At 45.0% G+C, this 23,293-nt stretch overlaps 1 protein-coding gene across 1 annotated transcript in view; it reads left to right on the plus strand.

Moving 5' to 3' along the window:
* The first annotated feature begins 1,029 nt into the window (after positions 1 to 1,029).
* LOC142313091 (uncharacterized) overlaps positions 1,030 to 23,293 on the plus strand; it is a 340,618-nt gene continuing 318,354 nt past the window's right edge. The window contains 4 exon segments of the mRNA XM_075352078.1: positions 1,030 to 1,392; positions 1,855 to 2,287; positions 3,007 to 3,064; positions 3,425 to 4,760. Of these exon segments, the coding sequence (XP_075208193.1) occupies positions 1,030 to 1,392; positions 1,855 to 2,287; positions 3,007 to 3,064; positions 3,425 to 4,760 (2,190 nt within the window).

The raw sequence follows: 23,293 nt of genomic DNA on the forward strand, positions 1-23,293 counted from the left end.
GGGTCCCCAGGCTCCAGAGGTGTCCTCAGGTGCAGCTGGGCGGGTCCAGCGCTCATGGGGTTAACTCGCCGTGTTAACCCCGCAATCCGCCCAGCTCAACAGCTCATTGGCCGCCCCTGCTCCCCACGTCACCGCCGGCCCCCGGCTCGAGCGCTGATTGGCCCAGCAGCTCGGGCTGTAATTGGCCGCCCCAGCCCCACGTCACCGCCGGCCCCCGGCTCGAGCACTGATTGGCCCAGCAGCTCGGGCTGTAATTGGCCGCCCCAGCCCCACGTCACCGCCGGCCCCCGGCTCGAGCGCTGATTAGCCCAGCAGCTCGGGCTGTAATTGGCCGCCCCAGCCCCACGTCACCGCCGGCCCCCGGCTCGAGCGCTGATTGGCCCAGCAGCTCGGGCTGTAATTGGCCGCCCCAGCCCCACGTCACCGCCGGCCCCCGAATGGCTATATTGATGGAAAAATAAAAAGGTATGGCTCTTGGAAGAAGGGGAAGATAAAATGAAAAACAGAAAATTGCCCTTGGCTGAAGGGGTTAAATATTAGGTAGAAATGTTAATGCTCAGTTATATGTAATGGTGTGGTATCAGATTAAAAAAGGTGACTTTTTACCTGAAAGGACACCTCTCTATTCCTTGTAATGTCTTTTGTATTTAATTAACTGGATTGGAGCTGAAGGTCCAGATACCGTCGATGGTCAGGGGGGCGCTGTACTGTATAGGGTATGGGTCATTTTTTTTCGGCTAATGTAAGACCTCCCCCGAAAGTAAGACAGGGTGGGACTTTTTGGGGTAAAATTAATGTAAGACAGGGTCTTACTTTCGGGGAAACACGGTAAGAGGACTGGAAGTAAATAAATAAATCCTAAAACAGGATCCTCAATTTTCAACTGGGTATTCCCCTCCTGATAAAGAGGAACTTTTCTCCCAGCCAGCGGACCAGCGACCTATGGATCGCTACCTTCTACGTAGCGAGCAAAAAACAGACCATTATCGCCAAGCAGAGGTCAGAGCAGGCAGCAAAAGGGAGGGAGACATGGCATCAAGCCCTTTGGAGGAACAAGTCCTTGCAGATGTAGCTCAATCGCTCCACAGTGCCTTCAGTGATGACTCAATAAACAATCCTAATGATGGCAGCAGGGAGGATGCCCAGCAACCGCAAACGATAGACTACAAAAATATGGCGGCGGAGGTCACAGCCAACATCATGCCAGGGATTCAGAAAACCTTGGAGCAAGCTATCCAGAATGCCCTCCATAACTTTCGGGGAGAACTAAACAAACATAAAGGACAGATAGAGGAGCTGCAGCAGAGGGTGTCATCTCTGGAGGAGGAAAATAAACAAATGTCCTCACAGCTGGAAGAAACTGTTGCAGAGACAAAACGACTAACAGACAAAGTTGAAGATCTCGAAAATAGATCCAGACGCAGCAATCTAAGGCTATGTTCACACACTGCGTTTTTTACCTGCGTTTTGGGTCCGTTTTTGCTGCAGAAATTTCTTGAGAAATTCTTGTAACCTTTCTGCAGACATTCCCCAGCAAAACCTATGGCAAAAAAAATTAGCTGTGCGCACACTGCGTTTTTTTCTTAAGAAAATTCTTTCAGTAGATTTTCTTAAGAAAAAGAATGAGCATGTCACTTCTTTTCTGCAGCTAACTGCGTTTTTTGCCATAGATAATTGGCACAATAACGCAGGGAGCAACCAGCGGTAAAAACGCACCAAAAACGCACCATAAACGCACCGAAAACGCGGCAAAAACGCAGGTGCGTTTTTGATGCGTTTTTTAACGCAGGTGCACTAATCCTTCACTCTTAAGAAATTTCTTAAGAAATTTCTTAAGAAAAATCATTTTTCTAGTGTGAACATAGCCTAAGATTAGTGGGGCTATCTGAAGCGGTCCCGACTGTCGAACTGCAACGCTTGTGTGAAAGGGATCTGCCGACAGCCTTGGGAATCAACAGAGGATGTAGAGTTGAAAGAGCTCACAGGGTGGGCCCAGACCTTCGTTCCCATAATCGAGAATCCGGAGATCAGGCAATAAGACCACGCCAAGTGATTATGAAATTTCTAGACTATAACGATAAATTTGACATCATAAGGGCTTATAGACAGCAAACTCAACCACTGATCATAAGAGGTATGAGGCTCCTCTTATTCGAGGATTACTCTGCAGACGTGGCCAAGCGAAGAAGAGCCTTTAGCAAGATTTGTGTCTCCCTATTTCAAGCCAAAAGAAGTTTTACGCTTCAGTATCCGGCCCTGCTGAGGATTTTTCAAAAGGATGGCAACAGTATTGTTTACAACTCGGCAAAGGATGCAGAAAGAGACATGGAAAAAATATTACAATCGGCAAAAATTGCAGAGAGAAGAAGAGATCGGAAGGGGGACGAACGGCAACAGTCACCGAAATCTCAGAGATCTACGGACCACAGAAGATGAAAAACCTCAGTGACAGTCTGTCTGATGCCTTGATTCACCCTCTTACCTACTTTTCCTTTTAATAGACTGGAGTTATGCCGCAGTGTCTTGGTGGGGATATCAAGTTATTGAACAAACTATCTTTGTGAGCAAAGGTTGGCAGGGATCTAGTGGGGGAGGATTATGGGCTGCCTTGGGACATGGGTGACTCGCCGAGCCGGGGGATGCTTGTCCACACAATCTATACCCTCCTTCCTTGGGGATGTATCCTGTGGTTCGGCGAGGGAAGTAACGAAATAACCGACTTGGTCAAATTGGGTGGGTGTAAGTAAGAGATATGGACGGCACCCTGGTATTCTTTTGTATCTATTTCCTATGGTGCAAGATGAGCTTCTTTATTATGATTGTGTAACCAAGCACACTCATCTTCAGAAAAAAGTGAAGTCCAGAGCACTTTTGGTGGTGTGTAGAATTGGGAACACACTACAGTGCACTACGAATTTAAAGTTACTGTTGACTAAGTGTTGATTGCTTTGCTGTGTTTTTCTAGGTTTTTGTTTCTTCTTCTAACATCTTCTTCTTTCTTTTAAGAGTCACTGAGAGACTCAGAGTGCTGTGCAACACCTCCACAAGCGACCAGTAAAAAGCAGTAAATAGATTCCACAGGGACCCTTATGATTATCATTTCCTGGAATGTAAAGGGCCTGAGGTCCCCGAATAAAAGATCTAAGGTATTGAGACACCTCAAACGATTCTCCCCAGATATCGTTCTTCTTCAGGAAACTCATTTGGGAAAAGAAGATTTTTTCAGACTTAAAAGATTCTGGGTTGGGACTGTAGTGGGTTCGGCAGCACAGGGGAGACATGCAGGGGTAGTGATCTTATTCCACCGGAATTTTGCTTTTCAGCTATTGTCCCAGGAGTGTGACGACCAGGGGAGGTGGTTTCGGGTCATTATAGATCATGGGGGAGAAACCTATTCTATACAAAACATCTATGGTCCTAATAGTTCAAATAAATCCTTCTTTGAAGATATAGAAAGGAAGATTATTCTTGACAATTCACCTCTGATAATCACCGGTGGTGACTTTAACACAGTACATAAAATAGATGAGGACAGAAGGAGCCAGAGCAGGGCCCCTCATAGAGAAGAAAATGCACTCCCTTCTCTTCTTAACCAGACTGGGTTGAGGGATGTCTGGCGCTGGCTACATCCTGACGCTAGAGAGTTTACTCATTTTTCCCATGTCCACCAATCCTGGTCAAGGATCGATTATCTTTTGACCTCTGAGAGTTTATTGAATAGACTGAAATCGGTTGAAATATATGATTTGGTCATATCAGACCATGCCCCAGTGGGTATGGAACTGACGGACAAGGTGGTCAGGGGGACAGACTTTATATGGAGGTTTCCAGCCTTCCTTACGAAGGATGAGGGATTTAATGACAAATTGCGCTGCTGGTGGGAGGAGTTTATATTTGACAACAGAGAACACATAGATCAAACTGCTCTGTTTTGGAATACGGCAAAGACTGTGCTGAGAGGCAGAATTTTAATGTATGTCTCTTCCCTCAAGAAAAAGGTGAAGGAGGGGTATTCTGAATCAAGTGCAAAACTCAGACAAGCTTACACGGAGTTCTTGCAGAATCCCTCAGCTCAAAATAGAGAACATTGGAAACTGGTCAAACAAGAGTTTGAGATGTGGTTGGACAGAAGGGAGCAGATGTATCGAACTAGACAAGAAGTTGAATTGCTCAGATATGGTAACAAGGCGGGTAAATTATTGGCGAGATTAGTGAAGGGGCACTCTCAAGTATCTCCCATAGTGAGAATAAAAGATAGACAAGGAAAGGTAACTTCCGATCCCAAAAACATAAATGCCATACTACAAGACTTTTATAAAGACCTATATAAATCCTCACACACCAACATAACAGAGGGCAGATCCTTCCTCCAACATTTATCTCTCCCAAAACTTTCACAGGAGCAGTTGGATGTAATTAATGCGGATATTAAGGAAGAGGAGGTAAAGCAAACTATTAGTCATCTTCAGAATGGGAAGGCACCCGGTCCTGATGGGTATAGTGGGGAGTTTTATAAGGCACTTAAAGAACAGATTTCCCCGACATTGACCACTTATTACAACACTATTTTGACAACAGGGGACATTCCAGTCAGATCCAAAGAGACGTACATCAAAGTAATACCGAAACAAGGAAAGGACCCCCTAGAGGCAGGCTCCTACAGACCTATTTCACTAATTGACCTAGACCAAAAAATTATGTCTAAAATAATGGCTGAGCGTTTGGCAGGGGTGCTTCCTCAGTTGGTGAAACCGGCTCAGGTGGGGTTTGTTAAAGGGAGGGCTGCAGTTAAGAACATAAGGAAGGTTTTGACAGTGTTGGATGTGGTGGGACGACAGCAACACTCAGGTGACAGACCAGCTCTCCTAACTCTAGATGCAGAGAAAGCATTTGATAATGTCAGTTGGGAATGGTTGGGGGCGACACTGGACACTTTCAATTTAAAAGGCAAATTTAGAACATACTTGGACGGGGTATACAACAGCCCTACAGCCAGAATACATACTCCTGGATTCCTCTCTGCTCCTTTTCACCTACACAAAGGGACCAGACAGGGCTGTCCAATGTCACCATTGCTATTTAACCTGGCCATGGAACCCTTTGCTAGATATGTGGAGGAGACTGATCTATTTGACGGAATTAAAGTAGGCAAGGATATAGTCAAAATTGCTCTTTTTGCAGATGATGTCATATTGTTCCTGTCACGACCACTAGCACAGTTAAGAGATATTTTTGATTTTATTCAGAAATTTGGGGAATACTCGGGCTACAAGATCAATATTAACAAAAGCGAACTTTTAGAACTAGGAGAAAAAACACCCCCGGAGCACTGGAGGAAGCTGGGTTTGGAGCTCTGTGTCTCAAAGTCACATATATCGTATTTGGGTATAAAGATAGGGAGGCGACCAGATCAATTATACTCACTAAACTATACCCCCCTGATAGGTAAAATATTGGAGGAATTGCAAAGGTGGCATCACTTACCAACATCCCTTCTGGGTAGATGTCATTTGATCAAAATGATTAGCTTTGCCAGACTCCTATACCCCTTGCAAACCCTACCCCTGATTTTAAAACACTCAGACATAAACAAATTGAAGAAGGCCTTTACACACTTTATTTGGACAGGTAAAAGACCCAGAATTGCTGTAGAAAAATTGATGCTATCAAGAAATGAAAGAGGGGTTAATTTCCCAAACATACGGGCTTACAATATCGCCTCTTTGTTCAGGCATATGCTGGATTGGATGCACGACACGAGTTGTTACTCAAACACACATATAGAACGACAGTTAGCCGCCCCCTGGGACCTAACCGCTCTTATCCACACTAAACAAGCCAAACTGCCACAGTCAGTAAAATCCTCCTTTCTACTAAGGGACACTATAATGTGCTGGAAAATAGTAAGGAAAGCTTTCCAACTCCCCTTCTTGATCTCTAAACATATGCCAATATTTGGCCACCCCAAATTCCCCTAGGGAGCAGAGGTCAGGGCGGTAATTGGACAGACAAGTGACCATTTACGGAAGGCGGGGAGTATTATGAGTTTAGAGGATAAAAAATGGATGTCTCCACAAGAAATCATGCTCAAATTTCAGATACATAGTAAGCATTTCATGCAGGTCCTGCAGCTCCGGTCTTTCTGTCAATCCATATGGGGAGATAAGGTATGCACACCAGTGACTATGTAAGGGGAATACATGGAATAGCAGAAACTGCTGTGTGAATACTGACATGAAAAATTCAATAGCTATATGTAAGAATGAAATGTGAAAAATGGAACCTGCATTACTGCCATGAATATATGAATAAAGAGAAATTTAGCTACTGAATTGATCAATGCAATAGAGCCCCAACATATAGCTATTGAATTTTTCATGTCAGTATTCACACAGCAGTTTCTGCTATTCCATGTATTCCCCTTACATAGTCACTGGTGTGCATACCTTATCTCCCCATAGTGATGTTTTTTTAGGTTTTTGCACCCAGTTCAGACATAGAATGGAGTTCCAAACGTTATTTCTTATTTGTTAGTAGTTTTTCGTTTGTGAACCCTCCCCATACACACCTATTGCCAATCCACATCGTATATATAGCCTGGGTCTCAGCTTCCCATACACGGTAAGTTTTTTAACTGCATGAGAGGACACACACAAGCTAGGGACCCCAACGTAGAGAAATACTTTGGCGTAGTGTTGGGGCTCTATTGCATTGATCAATTCAGTAGCTAGATTTCTCTTTATTCATATATTCATGGCAGTAATGCAGGTTCCATTTTTCACATTTCATTCTTACATATAGCTATTCAATTTTTCATGTCAGTATTCACACAGCAGTTTCTGCTATTCCATGTATTCCCCTTACATAGTCACTGGTGTGCATACCTTATCTCCCCATAGTGATGTTTTTTTAGGTTTTTGCACCCAGTTCAGACATAGAATGGAGTTCCAAACGTTATTTCTTATTTTTTTTCTGTCAATCCAGACTCAGACAGTTAGAAAAGGAAGCTACCTCTCATGCCCTAGATGAAATTATTGGCCAATGCACCCAGATGGTGAGCATTTCCTCACTGTATGGTAACATAAGACACAAATTTTTGAAAGCAAGACACAGTAAACTGTTCAGGACATGGGAGAGGTGGACTGGAGATCTGGATATAGCTGAGACAATACTGCAAGGGTGGGAACGGGTGAGAAAATCCATCTTGTGTGAGAGATGGAGGGAGACTTATTTTAAACTCATGCACACAGCGCTGTATGGATTTAACATCCCGCCTTCCCATAGCTGCCCTGACAGAATTACAGCATGTCCTAAATGCAAGGTGCCCTTTACAAACCTTTGGCACGGGGTGTGGGAATGCACAGAAGTAGTAACTTACTGGAAGCTAATAAGAGACCAGATCCAGGCATGTTGGGAACAAAACTTCCACAATCGCCACAGGCTTTGCTCTTCCATCAGCTTCGTCCCCCTGAATCTGAATCTCAACTTGGGATAGACAAAGTGAAGATCCCTAGAAATATTCACACATTTTTAATTGTGGCTTTACGAAATCTTTTTAGCGAGTGGCTTAAACCAAATATTCCATCAATGGGATCAATAATATCTCAAATGAAACAATTATTAGGGCTGGAATTGCTAGAAGCTGAAAGGAGCAAAGAAAAATCAGCAGGGAAAGTTTTTCCGTTGTGGAAACAGTTTATAGGGTTCCACTATAGTCCTCAGGAAATTCTGAAAATAGTCAGTCCTTTTCGCCATACGGAATGGTACTGTCTGGAAGACCTGGGGGGGACATTGGGGGCTTTAGGGACATCAGCAATTACTTAATGTGCATTATATGGAATCGGTGGCTGATACCATCACAGAGGCATAAATGTGGAGTGGTTCACATTCTCACTCATTGTTCATTGTCTCTTTGTGTACATGTCTTCTTTTCCTTTTTTCTCATATAGCTTAAATTAAAAAGGTTGTAACTACCACTATAGTAATCTGCAAGGTACACTGCTCGAATGTTGAGCATATCAATGTCATGTACACTGTCTAATTCTTTGAACAAGTTATTGCTTCCCTTTCTGTTATGTTTAAAAGTTTAATAAAAAAAAAAAAAGTAAAAAAAAAGTTTTAAAAAATTAAAAAAAAAAATAAAAAAACCTAAAAGTTCAAATCACCCCCCTTTCACCCCATTGAAAATTAAAGGGTTAAAAAAATAAAAAATACACACATATTTGGTATCGCCACGTTCAGAAATGCCCGATCTATCAAAATATAAAATCAATGAATCTGATCAGTAAACGGCGTAGTGGCAAAAAAATTCCAAACGCCAAAATTACGTTTTTTGGTCGCCGCAAATTTTGCGCAAAATGCAATAACAGGCGATCAAAACGTAGCATCTGCGCAAAAATGGTACCGTTAAGAACGTCAGGTCGAGACGCAAAAAATAAGCCATCACTGAGCCTCAGATCCTGAAAAATGAGAACGCTACGGGTTTTGGAAAATGGCGCAAAACGTGCGCCACGTTTTTTGGACAAGCTTGTGAATTTTTTTTAACCCCTTAGATACAAGTAAACCTATACATGTTTGGTGTCTACAAACTCGCACCGACCTGAGGCATCATACCCACACATCAGTTTTACCATATAGTGAACACGGTGAATAAAAGATCCCAAAAACTATTGTACAATCCCACTTTTTTTGCAATTTTTCCGCACTTGGAATTTTTTTGCCGTTTTCCCAGTACACTATATGGTAAAACTTATGGTTTCATTTAAAAGTACAACTCGTCCCGCAAAAAACAAGCCCTCATATGGCAAGATTGATGGAAAAATAAAAACGTTACGCCTCTCGGAAGAAGGGGAGCAAAAAACAAATCGCAAAAACGGAAAGTGCCCGGGGGCTGAAGGGGTTAAATATCGTAAACATAAAAATGAATATAGGTTATGAGGTATAACAATAGGGGGACAATAATAGCCTTAAGGATAAATAGGATAGAATTCTTACTGGGTAAATCACAGAGTATAGAGGTCACTGGAACAACCCCCATCCCCCCTTCCTACCCTCACCCCCTCCCCCCATTACCCCACCGCCCCCCACCCATCCCCCAGACACCGTCCCTCCTCCCTCACAGTACTGTCCCCTTTCCTCCCCCTTCCTCCTTCTTCCCCCCTCCAACCCCCACCCCCCCCTCCCTTTTCCTCCCCTTCCTCTCCCCCTCTCACTCTCCCTCCTCTCCTCTCCCCCCTCCCTTCCCCCTCACTCCATCACTTCTCCCCTTTTCTCTCCCATCCTTCAACAGCCCTTGTATAATGACATCAGCGTAATTCCAATTTGCTATATGGTACAAAAATTATATAACAATTATAATTTTATATCTTTATGATTATAAACTATATTCAGTGGTATTGTTTTTGAGTCCCCAAGTAATCTTGTTATAACACCAATTAGGGGATTATCACCCGAATTTCTGACGGTTTTTGACTTTAATATATACAAACAAATGACTCCCTTGTACGCGGGTTCACCTGGCTAACCGGGCGCCGACTCCATTATTACGGCAACTTTGTAGCGCATGTGAGAGCTCAGTCACCACGGTAACAATACTGAGGTGGCTGGTACACAGCTTGCGTTCCAACCACCGGAACTTGGAGGAGGCTAGGTTGCACCCGGAAGTTCAGGCGTTCTCGTGTCAATAACAGGGAATGGCCACATACACGTCACTACACAAGTGACATCAATTCTGAGTCACATGTATCGCAATAAAAAGGCGCACTTTTCAAAGATGCCTACACACGTCACCTGAAGAAGTGGGAAACGTGCGTCGGGATAAAGGACATTCAGGCCCACCATTACAGCATTCAGGTCAGTAAAACGCTGCATTTAGATCCTCAATAACAGGTGATTCAGCGACTGGTGCAGGGGGGAGTACCCTTATGTTAAACGCTGAGCCCATAACACTAAACATAGAATTGCAATAGACATTGCTGGGGTACTTAAATATTGCTCTAATGGAAGCATCCAGTGGGGGCAAATTTTGCTAACACCACATATTCTATATAAATGTATAAATTGCATAGAATGATTATAACTGTTATTGGGTTAGATACTGGTTATGTAATTAGGCAGCTGGTTATTACTGTAATAATTTTGGCATAATGATATGTCCAGTGTGATATTTCTGATGACTCCATGGTTGACACATATGGTTGTTAAATGACATTTTATATTTAATATAATAAAATTGAGATTTTAAGGTTATACACCGTCCCATATGGTCTTTTGTGGTTATATACCCTAGAATCTTGTTTGCTTTTGCAGCTGCTGCTTGACATTGAGTGCTGCTGCTCAGCTTATTTGTAATGAGAATACCCAAGTCCTTCTCCTGTTCTGTAGTCCCAAGTTTACTTCCATTTAATGTATACGAAGTTATAGGATTACTCCGTCCTAGGTGCATTACTTTACATTTATCAACATTAAATCTCATTTGCCAAGTATCTGCCCATTCTGACATCTTATCCAGATCTTTTTGTAATATTGTACTATCAAGGTCAGTTTTTAATATCCTACATAGTTTGGTGTCATCAGCAAAGACTGACAATTTACTATCGATCCCATCAACAAGGTCATTAATAAAGAGATTAAAAAGAATTGGTCCTAGCACAGATCTCTGCCGCACCCAACTACTGACTGTAGCCCATTTAGAGAATTTACCATTTATGACTACTCTTTGTTTCCTATCTTTTAGCCAATTCCTTACCCAGTTGCATATAGTTTCCTCTAGTCCTTTCTTCTGGAGCTCTAATATAAGGCTATTGTGTGGTACAGTATCAAATGCCTTTGCAAAGTCCAAATAAATCACATCAGCTGCATTACCAATATCCAGGTTTGCACTTACCCCCTCATAGAACCCCAACAGGTTGGTTAGACACGATTTATCTTTCATGAATCCATGCTGTCTGTCAGTTATTATATTATTTTCTGCAAGATATTTTTGCATGTCATCCCTTAAAATGCCCTCAAAAACTTTGCATACTACTGATGTCAGGCTTACTGGACGGTAGTTGCCTGGATCTATCCTCTTACCTTTCTTAAATATCGGTACCACAACAGCAATCCTCCAATCCTGAGGCACCAACCCTGTTACAAGCGAGTCTAAAAAGATGAGATACAGCGGTCTGTCAATTACGGAGCTCAGTTCCCTCAATATTCGTGGATGAATGCCATCTGGCCCTGGGGATTTGTCAATGTTTAATTTACTCAGACGTAGGCGTACTTCTTGTGTTAGATTAATTATATCGGGTGGTGAACTTTCATTTTTCACTTGTTGAATGATCCCTGGTACAGTCAGTTCCTTGGTGAACACAGATGAGAAATGCCTATTTAATATCTCAGGCTTTTGTTTGTCCTCTATAACTAACTTGTTATTATATTTTAAGGGGCCAATACTATCCTTTGTTTTCCTTTTGGCATTAATGTATTTATAAAAGATTTTGGGATTTATTGTAATGTCATTGGCGATTTTTGTTTCAGTAGCTAGTTTTGCTTGTTTGATTTCTTTTTTACATTTCCTATTGATATCTTTATACTCCTGAGATGCTATTTCTGTATTCTCAGCCTTCAAGATTTTAAACGCCCTTTGTTTTTGTTTTATTATTCTTTGTACAGTCTTATTTATCCATAGTGGTTTCTTTTTATTCCGGGGACATTTTATTACCAGAGGGTATTAGTTAAACTTTCCCCATTTATGTTCAGTATTCCCAGTTACCATGACTTTGTCCCAATCTACACATTTAAGCTCTTCCCTTAATTTGTTGAAATCAGCTTTCCTAAAATTCCAGGTTTTAGCATTTCCCCCTTGAAATGTTCTATTGAATATTACGTTGAAGCTTACCATATTATGATCACTGGTGCCCAAGTACTCCCGGACCTGTAGATCTGAAATTGTATCCGGTCTATTTGACAGGACCAGATCTAGCAAATTATCTCCCCTTGTCGGTTCATCTGCCATCTGAGAGAGGAAACGGTCTTGAATGGTAGATAAGAATTTACAGCTTTTAGCACAACCAGAAGATTCTATGTCTCATTGTATGTCTGGATAGTAGTAATCCCCCATAATAAGAACCCGATTATTATTATTAGCTGCCTTTTCAATTTGTTCCAGCATTTCACCCTCTACCTGTTCAGGTATGTTAGGAGGCTTATAGCAAACTCCAATTAGCATTTTTCCATTATTCCCCACCCCATGTACATTTACCCATACTGACTCTACATTATTGCAGTTCCTCCCAATGTCATCATTCAACACAGGTTTTAGGTTAGATTTGATAAATATACACACCCCACCACCTTTTTTGTCTTTCCTGTCCCTCCTAAATGTACTATAACCCTGTATGTTTATCACCCAGTCATGGCTTTCATTCAGCCAGATTTCTGTAATGCCCATCATAATCTAGTTGACTTAAGAGTCTCCAATTCATTCATTTTGTTTGCAAGACTTCTTGCATTTGCCAGTAGACATTTAATCCTATTAACACCTTCATTACTCCTAGCCTCCCTACGTTCCTTGCATGTCCCATCCCCCCTAATCTTTCATTGACCCGTACTGTCTCCCTGTCTCTATCTGCTCTATATATCCCCTTTTTTGCTTCACTACCCTCCATCCCCCCAGATCCTAGTTTAAAAGCTCCTCCATCCGTCTGACCATTTTCTCCCCCAGCACAGCTGCACCTTCCCCATTGAGGTGCAGCCCGTCCCTACTGTAGAGCCTGTAGCCGACTGAGAAGTCAGCCCAGTTCTCCATGAACCCTTCCTTCCTGCACCAATTTCTAAGCCACGTATTTATCTCCCTAAGCTCCCGCTGTCTTTCTAGTGACGCTCGTGGCACCGGTAGTATTTCTGAAAACACCACCTTGGAGGTCCTGGACTTCAGCTTCTCTCCTAGTTCCCTGTAATCATTTTTAAGGACCTTCCACCTGCCTCTAACTTTGTCATTAGTACCAATGTGCACCATGACAGCTGGGTTTTCCCCAGCCCCACCCAGCAATCTGTCTATCCGACCCGCAATATGCCGAACCCGAGCACCCGGCAGACAACACACTGTGTGTGTGTGCATTCACGGTTTCGGCGACAGATGACCCTGTCTGTCCGCCTAATTATAGAGTCCCCCTACCACCAACATCTGTCTGGCCTTTGCTGCACTCCTATTTTCCTCCTTCCTACAGCAGTTGTTTTCCTGGTTGCTAGTAGCAATGTCCTGCTGTAGTGACCCTAGTCCTGGCCCTTCATTCCTAATATCAGCCAAACAGGCATATTTACTAGGTTGTGCCAGATCAGGACTGGGCTCCCTGACACTTTTCCCTCTACCTCTTCTTCTGTTACCCAGCTACCTACCTCTGGGTCCTGACCTTCCCCCTCCTCCACCCTCCTCCATAGCACTGGCCCCAGCCAGAGAAAGCTCAGTGAGCTCTAAACTCCTCTCCAGGTTTGCAATGCTCCTGAGTGTTGTGAGCTGCTTATAATTTCTGTTTGATAATCACTTACATTTATCAGGATTACAGTCTGAAGATTCCAGATCTGTAGATCTTTGCAGCGTCCGTGCAATAGTTATTGTGAGGGATTTTCTTCATGATTTACTTTTCTGAAAGGTGTTTGCCCGACATTGTGCTATGAGCCAAATGTCTATCATGGTGCAGAGAAAGGCGGCAATCGATCTCCCCCTAGAATTGGCGACTCCTGGGACAAACAGGGGACACATTTGGAGTGGGAAAATGTGTGATCAGAGTTGGACAGAAATAAAATCCATTTTAGTATAGGTTATTACTTATGTTGTGCTCTGATCTGGAAGAACAGGAATTGTGAGCACTTTGGGAATTTCACAGAATGGATTGATAAAGGTATAACTAGATTGTCCCCATTATTAGAGGAATGTGATATGTGCATTGTGTAATGTTAAATATCTCTGTAACCTGAGTGTAATCTCCAGGACGTCTCCTGTCTGCGGCCTCCAGAGCCAGAGAGTGACTATGTGACAAGACTTAGAAATACAATTGAAAATTGGAACACCTCATACACACGTCTCTGCTCATACACCTCGTACACACACGGCTCCGCTCCGTACACCTCGTACACACACGGCTCCGCTGATACACCTCGTACACACGCGGCTCCGCTCCGTACACCTCGTACACACGCGGCTCCGCTCCGTACACCTCGTACACACGCGGCTCCGCTCCGTACACCCTCGTACACACGCGGCTCCGCTCCGTACACCTCGTACACACGCGGCTCCGCTCCCTACACCTCGTACACACGCGGCTCCGCTCCCTACACCTCGTACACACGCAGCTCCGCTCCCTACACCTCGTACACACGCGGCTCCGCTCCCTACACCTCGTACACACGCGGCTCTGCTCCCTACACCTCGTACACACGCGGCTCCGCTCCGTACACCTCGTACACACGCGGCTCCGCTGATACACCTCGTACACACGCGGCTCCGCTCCCTACACCTCGTACACACGCGGCTCCGCTCCCTACACCTCGTACACACGCGGCTCCGCTCCCTACACCTCGTACACACGCGGCTCCGCTCCCTACACCTCGTACACACGCGGCTCCGCTCCGTACACCTCGTACACACGCGGCTCCGCTGATACACCTCGTACACACGCGGCTCCGCTCCGTACACCTCGTACACACGCGGCTCCGCTCCGTACACCTCGTACACACGCGGCTCCGCTCCGTACACCTCGTACACACGCGGCTCCGCTCCGTACACCTCGTACACACGCGGCTCCGCTCTCTACACCTCGTACACACGCGGCTCCGCTCCCTACACCTCGTACACACGCGGCTCTGCTCCCTACACCTCGTACACACGCGGCTCCGCTCCCTACACCTCGTACACACGCGGCTCCGCTCCGTACACCTCGTACACACGCGGCTCTGCTCCGTACACCTCGTAAACATACGGCTCCGCTCCGTACACCTCGTACACACACGTCTCCGCTCCGTACACCTCGTACACACAGGGCTCCGCTCTGTACACCTCGTACACACGCGGCTCCGCTCCCTACACCTCGTACACACGCGGCTCCGCTCCGTACACCTCGTACACACGCGGCTCCGCTCCGTACACCTCGTACACACACGGCTCTGCTCCGTACACCTCGTACGCACACGGCTCCGCTCCGTACACCTCGTACGCACACGGCTCCGCTCCGTACACACACGGCTCCGCTCCGTACACCTCGTACACACACGGCTCCGCTCTGTACACCTCGTACACACACGGCTCTGCTACATCCATCCACACTGTAAACCCCTCCTGACCCCACACATAAACTTCCCCTCATCCAGCACCATGACAACCAGCACAGCAGAGTCCTGCATACACTGAGGAGCTGATCATGTGACCCTGACTCCTCCCCTCCATGTGACATCATCACAGGTCCTGGAAGCACAGAGCAGCCATATATCTAGTGTGCGGCTCTGCAGGTGGAGGTAGGTGCAGGGTATTATATATCTAGTGTGCGGCTCTGCAGGTGGAGGTAGGTGCAGGGTATTATATATCTAGTGTGCGGCTCTGCAGGTGGAGGTAGGTGCAGGGTATTATATATCTAGTGTGCGGCTCTGCAGGTGGAGGTAGGTGCAGGGTATTATATATCTAGTGTGCGGCTCTGCAGGTGGAGGTAGGTGCAGGGTATTATATATCTAGTGTGCGGCTCTGCAGGTGGAGGTAGGTGCAGGGTATTATATATCTAGTGTGCGGCTCTGCAGGTGGAGGTAGGTGCAGGTTATTATATATCTAGTGTGCGGCTCTGCAGGTGGAGGTAGGTGCAGGGTATTATATATCTAGTGTGCGGCTCTGCAGGTGGAGGTAGGTGCAGGGTATTATATATCTAGTGTGCGGCTCTGCAGGTGGAGGTAGGTGCAGGGTATTATATATCTAGTGTGCGGCTCTGCAGGTGGAGGTAGGTGCAGGGTATTATATATCTAGTGTGCGGCTCTGCAGGTGGAGGTAGGTGCAGGGTATTATATATCTAGTGTGCGGCTCTGCAGGTGGAGGTAGGTGCAGGGTATTATATATCTAGTGTGCGGCTCTGCAGGTGGAGGTAGGTGCAGGGTATTATATATCTAGTGTGCGGCTCTGCAGGTGGAGGTAGGTGCAGGGTATTATATATCTAGTGTGCGGCTCTGCAGGTGGAGGTAGGTGCAGGGTATTATATATCTAGTGTGCGGCTCTGCAGGTGGAGGTAGGTGCAGGGTATTATATATCTAGTGTGCGGCTCTGCAGGTGGAGGTAGGTGCAGGGTATTATATATCTAGTGTGCGGCTCTGCAGGTGGAGGTAGGTGCAGGTTATTATATATCTAGTGTGCGGCTCTGCAGGTGGAGGTAGGTGCAGGGTATTATATATCTAGTGTGCGGCTCTGCAGGAGGAGGTAGGTGCAGGGTATTATATATCTAGTGTGCGGCTCTGCAGGTGGAGGTAGGTGCAGGGTATTATATATCTAGTGTGCGGCTCTGCAGGAGGAGGTAGGTGCAGGGTATTATATATCTAGTGTGCGGCTCTGCAGGTGGAGGTAGGTGCAGGGTATTATATATCTAGTGTGCGGCTCTGCAGGTGGAGGTAGGTGCAGGGTATTATATATCTAGTGTGCGGCTCTGCAGGTGGAGGTAGGTGCAGGGTATTATATATCTAGTGTGCGGCTCTGCAGGTGGAGGTAGGTGCAGGGTATTATATATCTAGTGTGCGGCTCTGCAGGTGGAGGTAGGTGCAGGGTATTATATATCTAGTGTGCGGCTCTGCAGGTGGAGGTAGGTGCAGGGTATTATATATCTAGTGTGCGGCTCTGCAGGTGGAGGTAGGTGCAGGGTATTATATATCTAGTGTGCGGCTCTGCAGGTGGAGGTGTGTGCAGGGTATTATATATCTAATGTGCGGCTCTGCAGGTGGAAGTAGGTGCAGGGTATTATATGTCTAGTGTGCGGCTCTGCAGGTGGAGGTAGGGGCAGGGTATTATATATCTAGTGTGCGGCTCTGCAGGTGGAGGTAGGTGCAGGGTATTATATGTCTAGTGTGCGGCTCTGCAGGTGGAGGTAGGGGCAGGGTATTATATATCTAGTGTGCGGCTCTGCAGGTGGAGGTAGGTGCAGGGTATTATATATCTAGTGTGCGGCTCTGCAGGTGGAGGTAGGTGCAGGGTATTATATATCTAGTGTGCGGCTCTGCAGGTGGAGGTAGGTGCAGGGTATTATATATCTAGTGTGCGGCTCTGCAGGTGGAGGTAGGTGCAGGGTATTATATATCTAGTGTGCGGCTCTGCAGGTGGAGGTAGGTGCAGGGTCTCTATTATTTTGGGGTCATCATCATTAACTCCTTCATGTCCAGTTCCAGACCAGTTTACTCCGGTCTTGATCAGGCACATTTTCATATTAGAAAGGGAGGAGCCAGCACTGCTTGATCAGACATGTCAGATGGGAGATAAATCCCCTCCCCCGGTCCCCCCACCCGTGTGGCCAAAGTGCCCCCCATTGCCCCTCCCCATACTGATAATCTAAGATGGTGGCCGCACGCTGCATTCATCCTCCTCTGATTTCTGTTGCATGTGATGTCAGATGTGACAGAAACGTCCTCCCCAGGTCCAGCTAAGTCACTCCCCGGTCTCCCGATACCTGCTGCTGCTCCGGTCCCCGCGATCCCTCCTCATCCTCTCACCCGGCCGCCTGCACACAGTGACAATGAGCTTACTGCAGATCACACTGCTCTCGGCTGGACCCGTGGAGTGTGAGTGCAGTATTCTCAGGTCACTGCTCACATGGAGTGCCTGCTCTTCCAGAAAATGGGAGAAAGGGTTAAATGACATTGGGTCACTAATCTGACACCCCTATTATATTGTGATGTCTCGCATCTGATTCAGGTCACTCCAGCCCGGCCCAAATGGGTTCTGGGCATCAGAACTGGCACCAAAGTGAGTAAATAGCCAATTTTACAGATTGAATAAGTAACTGTTGTTCTGTAAAGTTCTCTTCCGGCTGATGTAAATGGGTTTATGTCACTAATTAGTAATCATAAAGGGAAAGCCGCCATTGTTCTCTGATTTCAGTCTATTCTCACATTATTATGGTTTTACCTGTATAGATCAGTGGCCCAAGGCCATTTAACCCTTTCCATAGCGCTCTTCGGAGCCACTTTGATGCTGATTTTTGTGCCAGTTTTATCATTTTTGTTGGTGCTTTTCAGTGTATTCACATCCGGGCTCCGCACTGCAGGGGATTATATTGTTGTCATTTTTTATTTTTGTTGCTAAAAACCGTAAAAAAAAATAAGTAAATAAATAAAAAAAAATTGCCAAATAAGAAACCAACTTCAGCATCGTCATAAAATCAATCAAACAAACAATAAAGACGACGACAAGAACATGAAAATGAAGCCGAGGAAATCACGAAAAAAAGACACAAAAAGTACTTGAATATCCGACAAGGAAAACTATTTTCCCAGATCTTTAACCCCTTTATGACAGCCTTACGGATTAAAACGGCGGCAGAAAAGGATACTTATTCTGATCCGCCGTTTTAAAACAGCGGCAAGAAAAAGAGTGTATACTGCCCCCCAGTGTCGGAAAATCTCCAGGGTTTCAGCTGCCCCCAGAGACCCTGCAGATTACGATTCGGGCTGTTTTTCCGCTCCCCGGTCACGTGATCACCGGTATACGCTGGAGAATCGTGATTACATTGTAGAAAAAAGAAGGGTGAGTAAATAATGATTTATCTCCCACCTGATTGAATGTCACATGAGAGATAAATGTCCTCCCTCGGTGCCCCAGTGTGGCAAAGTGCCCCCCACCCTCCACCTCGTGATCACTTAACGTGGCCATCACACGTGTTGCGCACCGGCTGCACGCATCCTCCTCCACTGATTTCTGCCTCATCTATCATGTCCCCGGACATATCAGATGAGGCAGAAAAGTCATCCCCAGGTCCAGCCAGGTCATCCCCGGTCCCCTCGGTATCTCTCTTGCAGTGTCGATCCCCCGCAACTCCTCCTTCTCCTTGTCATCAGAAAAAATGTCAGCCGCATGCGCAGATCAGCTCTCAGCAGGCTCTGCACGCAGTGACACTGAGTCTACTGCAGCTCACTGCCGTGCTGTGGACTGTGGGAGTGTGAGTGCAGTATTCTCAGGTCACTGCAGCCACGCACCTCACATGGAGTGTATGCACCCCCAGAAAATGGAGGATACGTTCACTGAGTGTGCCTCCCATATTCTGGAATGAGGTTACTGCAGGTTACTCGGTTGGACCAGGGCAGTGTGAATGCAGTATTCTCAGTTCACTGCAGCCACACTACTCACATGGAGTGCGGCTGCTCTTCCATAAAATGGTGGATACGTTTCCTGAGCATGCCACCCCATATTCTGGAGGGTCAAGAGTCATCGTGGGACCTCCAAAATGGATTACGGCTGACCGGATTTTTTTGTTTCAATAAATTGGTGAAAGAGGGAATGTTTTGGGAAGTGTTTTTTCAAATTATTTTTTTTTGTCATCTTTATTTTCTTACTGACTGGGTTCGTAATGTCGGTTATCTGACACTGTGACATCACTAACCGCTGGGCTTGATGCCAGGTGACATTACACAGCTGTTATCAACCCAATTTACCACCGCACCAGGGCAACAGGATGAGCCTGGGCAAAGCGCCAGGATTGGAATATCTAATGGATGCGCCACTTCTGGGGCAGCTGCGGCCTGCTAATTTTAGGTTGGGAATGGTCAAATAACCTTGGTCCTTTCCACTCTGAGAATACCAGACCACAGCTGTCCGCTTTACCTTGACTGGTGATCCAATTTGGGGGGGACCCCATATTTTTTTTTTAATTATTTATTTATAAATAATTAAAAAAAAACCTGTGGGGTGACCTCCAAATTGGATCACCAGCCAAGGTGAAGCTAAAAGCTAGGGTCTGCAGGCTTCAGCCATCTGCTTTAGCCTAGCTGTTTTTTGTTATACAGTGCTGGCCACAAGTATTGGCACCCCTGCAATTTTGTCAGCTAATACTCAGTTTCTTCTTAAAAATGATTGCAATCACAAATTCTTTGGAATTATTATCTTCATTTAATTTGTCTTCAATGAAATAAATAAAAAAAAAATTGCCATAAAGCCAAATTGGATATAATTCCACACCAAACATAAAAAAGGGGGTGGACAAAAGTATTGTCACTGTTTGAGAAATCATGTGATGCTTCTCTAATTTGTGTAATTAACAGCACCTATAACTTACCTGTGGCACCTAACAGGTGTTGGCAATAACTAAATCACACTTGCAGCCAGTTGACATGGATTAAAGTTGACTCAACCTCTGTCCTGTGTCCTTGTGTGTACCACATTGAGCATGGACAAAAGAAAGAAGACCAAAGAACTGTCTGAGGACTTGAGAATCCAAAATGTGAGGAAGCATGAGCAATCTCAAGGCTACAAGTCCATCTCCAAAGACCTGAAATTTCCTGTGTCTACGGTGCGCAGTGTCATCAAGAAGTTTAAAGCCCATGGCACTGTGGCTAACCTCCCTAGATGTGGAAGGAAAAGAAAAATTGCTGAGAGATTTCAACGCAAGATTGTGCGGATGGTGGATAAAGAACCTCGACTAACATCCAAACAAGTTCAAGCTGCCCTGCAGTCCGAGAGTACAATAGTGTCAACCCGTACTATCCGTCGGCGTCTGAATGAAAAAGGGACTGTATGGTAGGATAGCCAGGAAAACCCCACTTCTTACCCTGAGACATAAAAAAGCCAGGCTGGAGTTTGCCAAAACCTACCTGAGAAAGCCTAAAACATTTTGGAAGAATGTTCTCTGGTCAGATGAGACAAAAGTAGAGCTTTTTTGGGAAAAGCCATCAACATAGAGTTTACAGGTAGAAAAAGAGGCATTCAAAGAAAAGAACACGGTCCCTACAGTAAAACATGGTGGAGGTTCCCTGATGTTTTGGGGTTGCTTTGCTGCCTCTGGCCCTGGACTGCTTGACCGTGCGCATGGCATTATGAAGTCTGAAGACTACCAACACATTTGGCAGCATAATGTAGGGCCCAGTGTGAGAAAGCTGGGTCTCCCTCAGAGGTCATGGGTCTTCCAGCAGGACAATGACCCAAAACACACTTCAAAAAGCACTAGAAAATGGTTTGAGAGAAAGCACTGGAGACTACTAAAGTGACCAGCAATGAGTCCAGACCTGAATCCCATAGAACACTTGTGGAGAGATCTCAAAATGGCAGTTTGGAGAAGGAACCCTTCAAATCTCAGGGACCTGGAGCAGTTTGCCAAAGAAGAATGGTCTAAAATTCCAGCAGAGCATTGTAAGAAACTCATTGATGGTTACCGGAAGAGGTTGTTCGCAGTTATTTTGGCTAAAGGTTGTGCAACCAAGTATTAGGCTAAGGGTGCCAATACTTTTGTCTGGACCATTTTTGGAATTTTGTGTGAAATGATCAATGATTTGATTTTTGTTTCATTTTCTTTTGTGTTTTTTCATTGCAAGCAAAATAAATGAAGATAATAATACCAAAGAATTTGTGATTGCAATCATTTTCAAGAAGAAATTGAGTATTATCTGACAGAATTGCAGGGGTGCCAATACTTTTGGCCAGCACTGATATATATAAAATGGAGGGAACCTCACATTGCTTTATTAAATTTTTTTGGCTAAATACAAGGTTAAACGTTAGGGATGAGCGAATATATTCGCCACTATTAAGTATCCGGCGGATAATGGGGTATTCGGTATCCGACGGCTAATATGGTATTCGCTCCGTTACTTTCATTTTCATTTCTGGACTTCCTGGCGCCTTTTTCCAGGCAATGAACACATCTGACGTTGCTTGCCCTTACAGTAACGCCACAGCCATCTTTGTTGTGGTGTTACTGTGATTGGCTTGGCCGCACAGCGTCATAGGGGCTATAAGGCTGCGACCGTTTTGTGAACACGCATTAATTCCTGAGCTGCCGGTGTAGCTAGACTGTACTGTGTGCGGGACAGTGTTTCTCCAGCCAAATAATACTAGTCCTTCTAAGCGCTGAAGATATTTAGTATTAGCTGCTAGCGGCTGTGTAAATCATAGAAACAGGTATAGGGACAGTGCAGTGCGTTCTATGAGATAGTGTTCCTGCTGCATAATCCAAAATAGTCCTTGTAAGGGCTGAAGACAGTGTCCACTGTGTGCTAGCAGCTGTGTAAATCATAGAAGAAGGTATAGGGACAGTATTACTGTATTGCTTAGTTAAGTGACAGCTGTTCCTGTTTTAAACCGGCAAAAAAAAAAAAAAATCTTCTTTTTAGTGGTACATACAGTCTGTTACTGCAGTCTATGATATAGGGAGAGCTTATTCACAGGCAGGGAGAGATTTAAAGCTGTCCTGACATCTGCTACTAATAATCAACAATCCTAGCACTGCTACATCCCTTGTGTCTGTTATACTAGGAATAGGTATTACAACTTCCTAAAAAAAGGTCCCATAATTGTAAAAACAACGTATTCAGCTGTAGTAAAGTGCCTGTCAGCCACCATCGCAATTCACAGTCTGAGTGTTACCAAATTTTTATTAATACTAGGTGTCAATGGCACTACTTCTGCCTGAAGCAAAATACTGTTATAGCACCAAGCTAGCATCCTTGTAGTGGTGTCTTCAGATCTTACAGAACCTACATAGTGTCCTGTTCTTACTAAAACACAGTCTGAGTGCCAAAAACCAATACTAAAAAAAAAGTGTTGTCAAACCCTGCTTTCTTTTGGGGCTGAAAGACATTCACAACATCTTTGTCGACTCCTCCAAGTGGTACTTTGTCCAATAAAGGTATCTTGCGGTTTTTAGACTTACAGAAACAGCCATTGTGGGAAACTATTAACACAAGTTTAACAACCCGGCATCAGTGTTGTTCCACTGCCTGTAGAAAAGGTCACGTTACAGTATTCACCTTCAAATAATTAAACAAAAAAAATGGGAAAAAGAGGGGTAAGGGCCGTGGATGAGATGGTAGTGACAGTGGTGGTCGCCCAAGCAGTGTGATTGAGCCAAAGAAAAAGGTTCCTGCTTTATCTACCTCTGCCTTCCTATCCCAATTTTCTTGTCCACGTGGGAAAGCACTCTTGCACCCTGAACAGTGCGACCCTTTGACCTTTCTTGCCTCTCACTGCGCAACACCACTAACGCAGGTGAGGCCGTGGTGTGCAGTGATGCACAGATCTTTGAGCACCCAAGGCCAGAAGAAAGCCATGTTGTTGGCAGTGACATGCTGTGAAATCAGATGGAAGTGT

Source organism: Anomaloglossus baeobatrachus, chromosome 5, assembly GCF_048569485.1.
Source record: "Anomaloglossus baeobatrachus isolate aAnoBae1 chromosome 5, aAnoBae1.hap1, whole genome shotgun sequence".
In the NCBI taxonomy this organism is placed as follows: Eukaryota; Metazoa; Chordata; class Amphibia; order Anura; family Aromobatidae; genus Anomaloglossus; species Anomaloglossus baeobatrachus.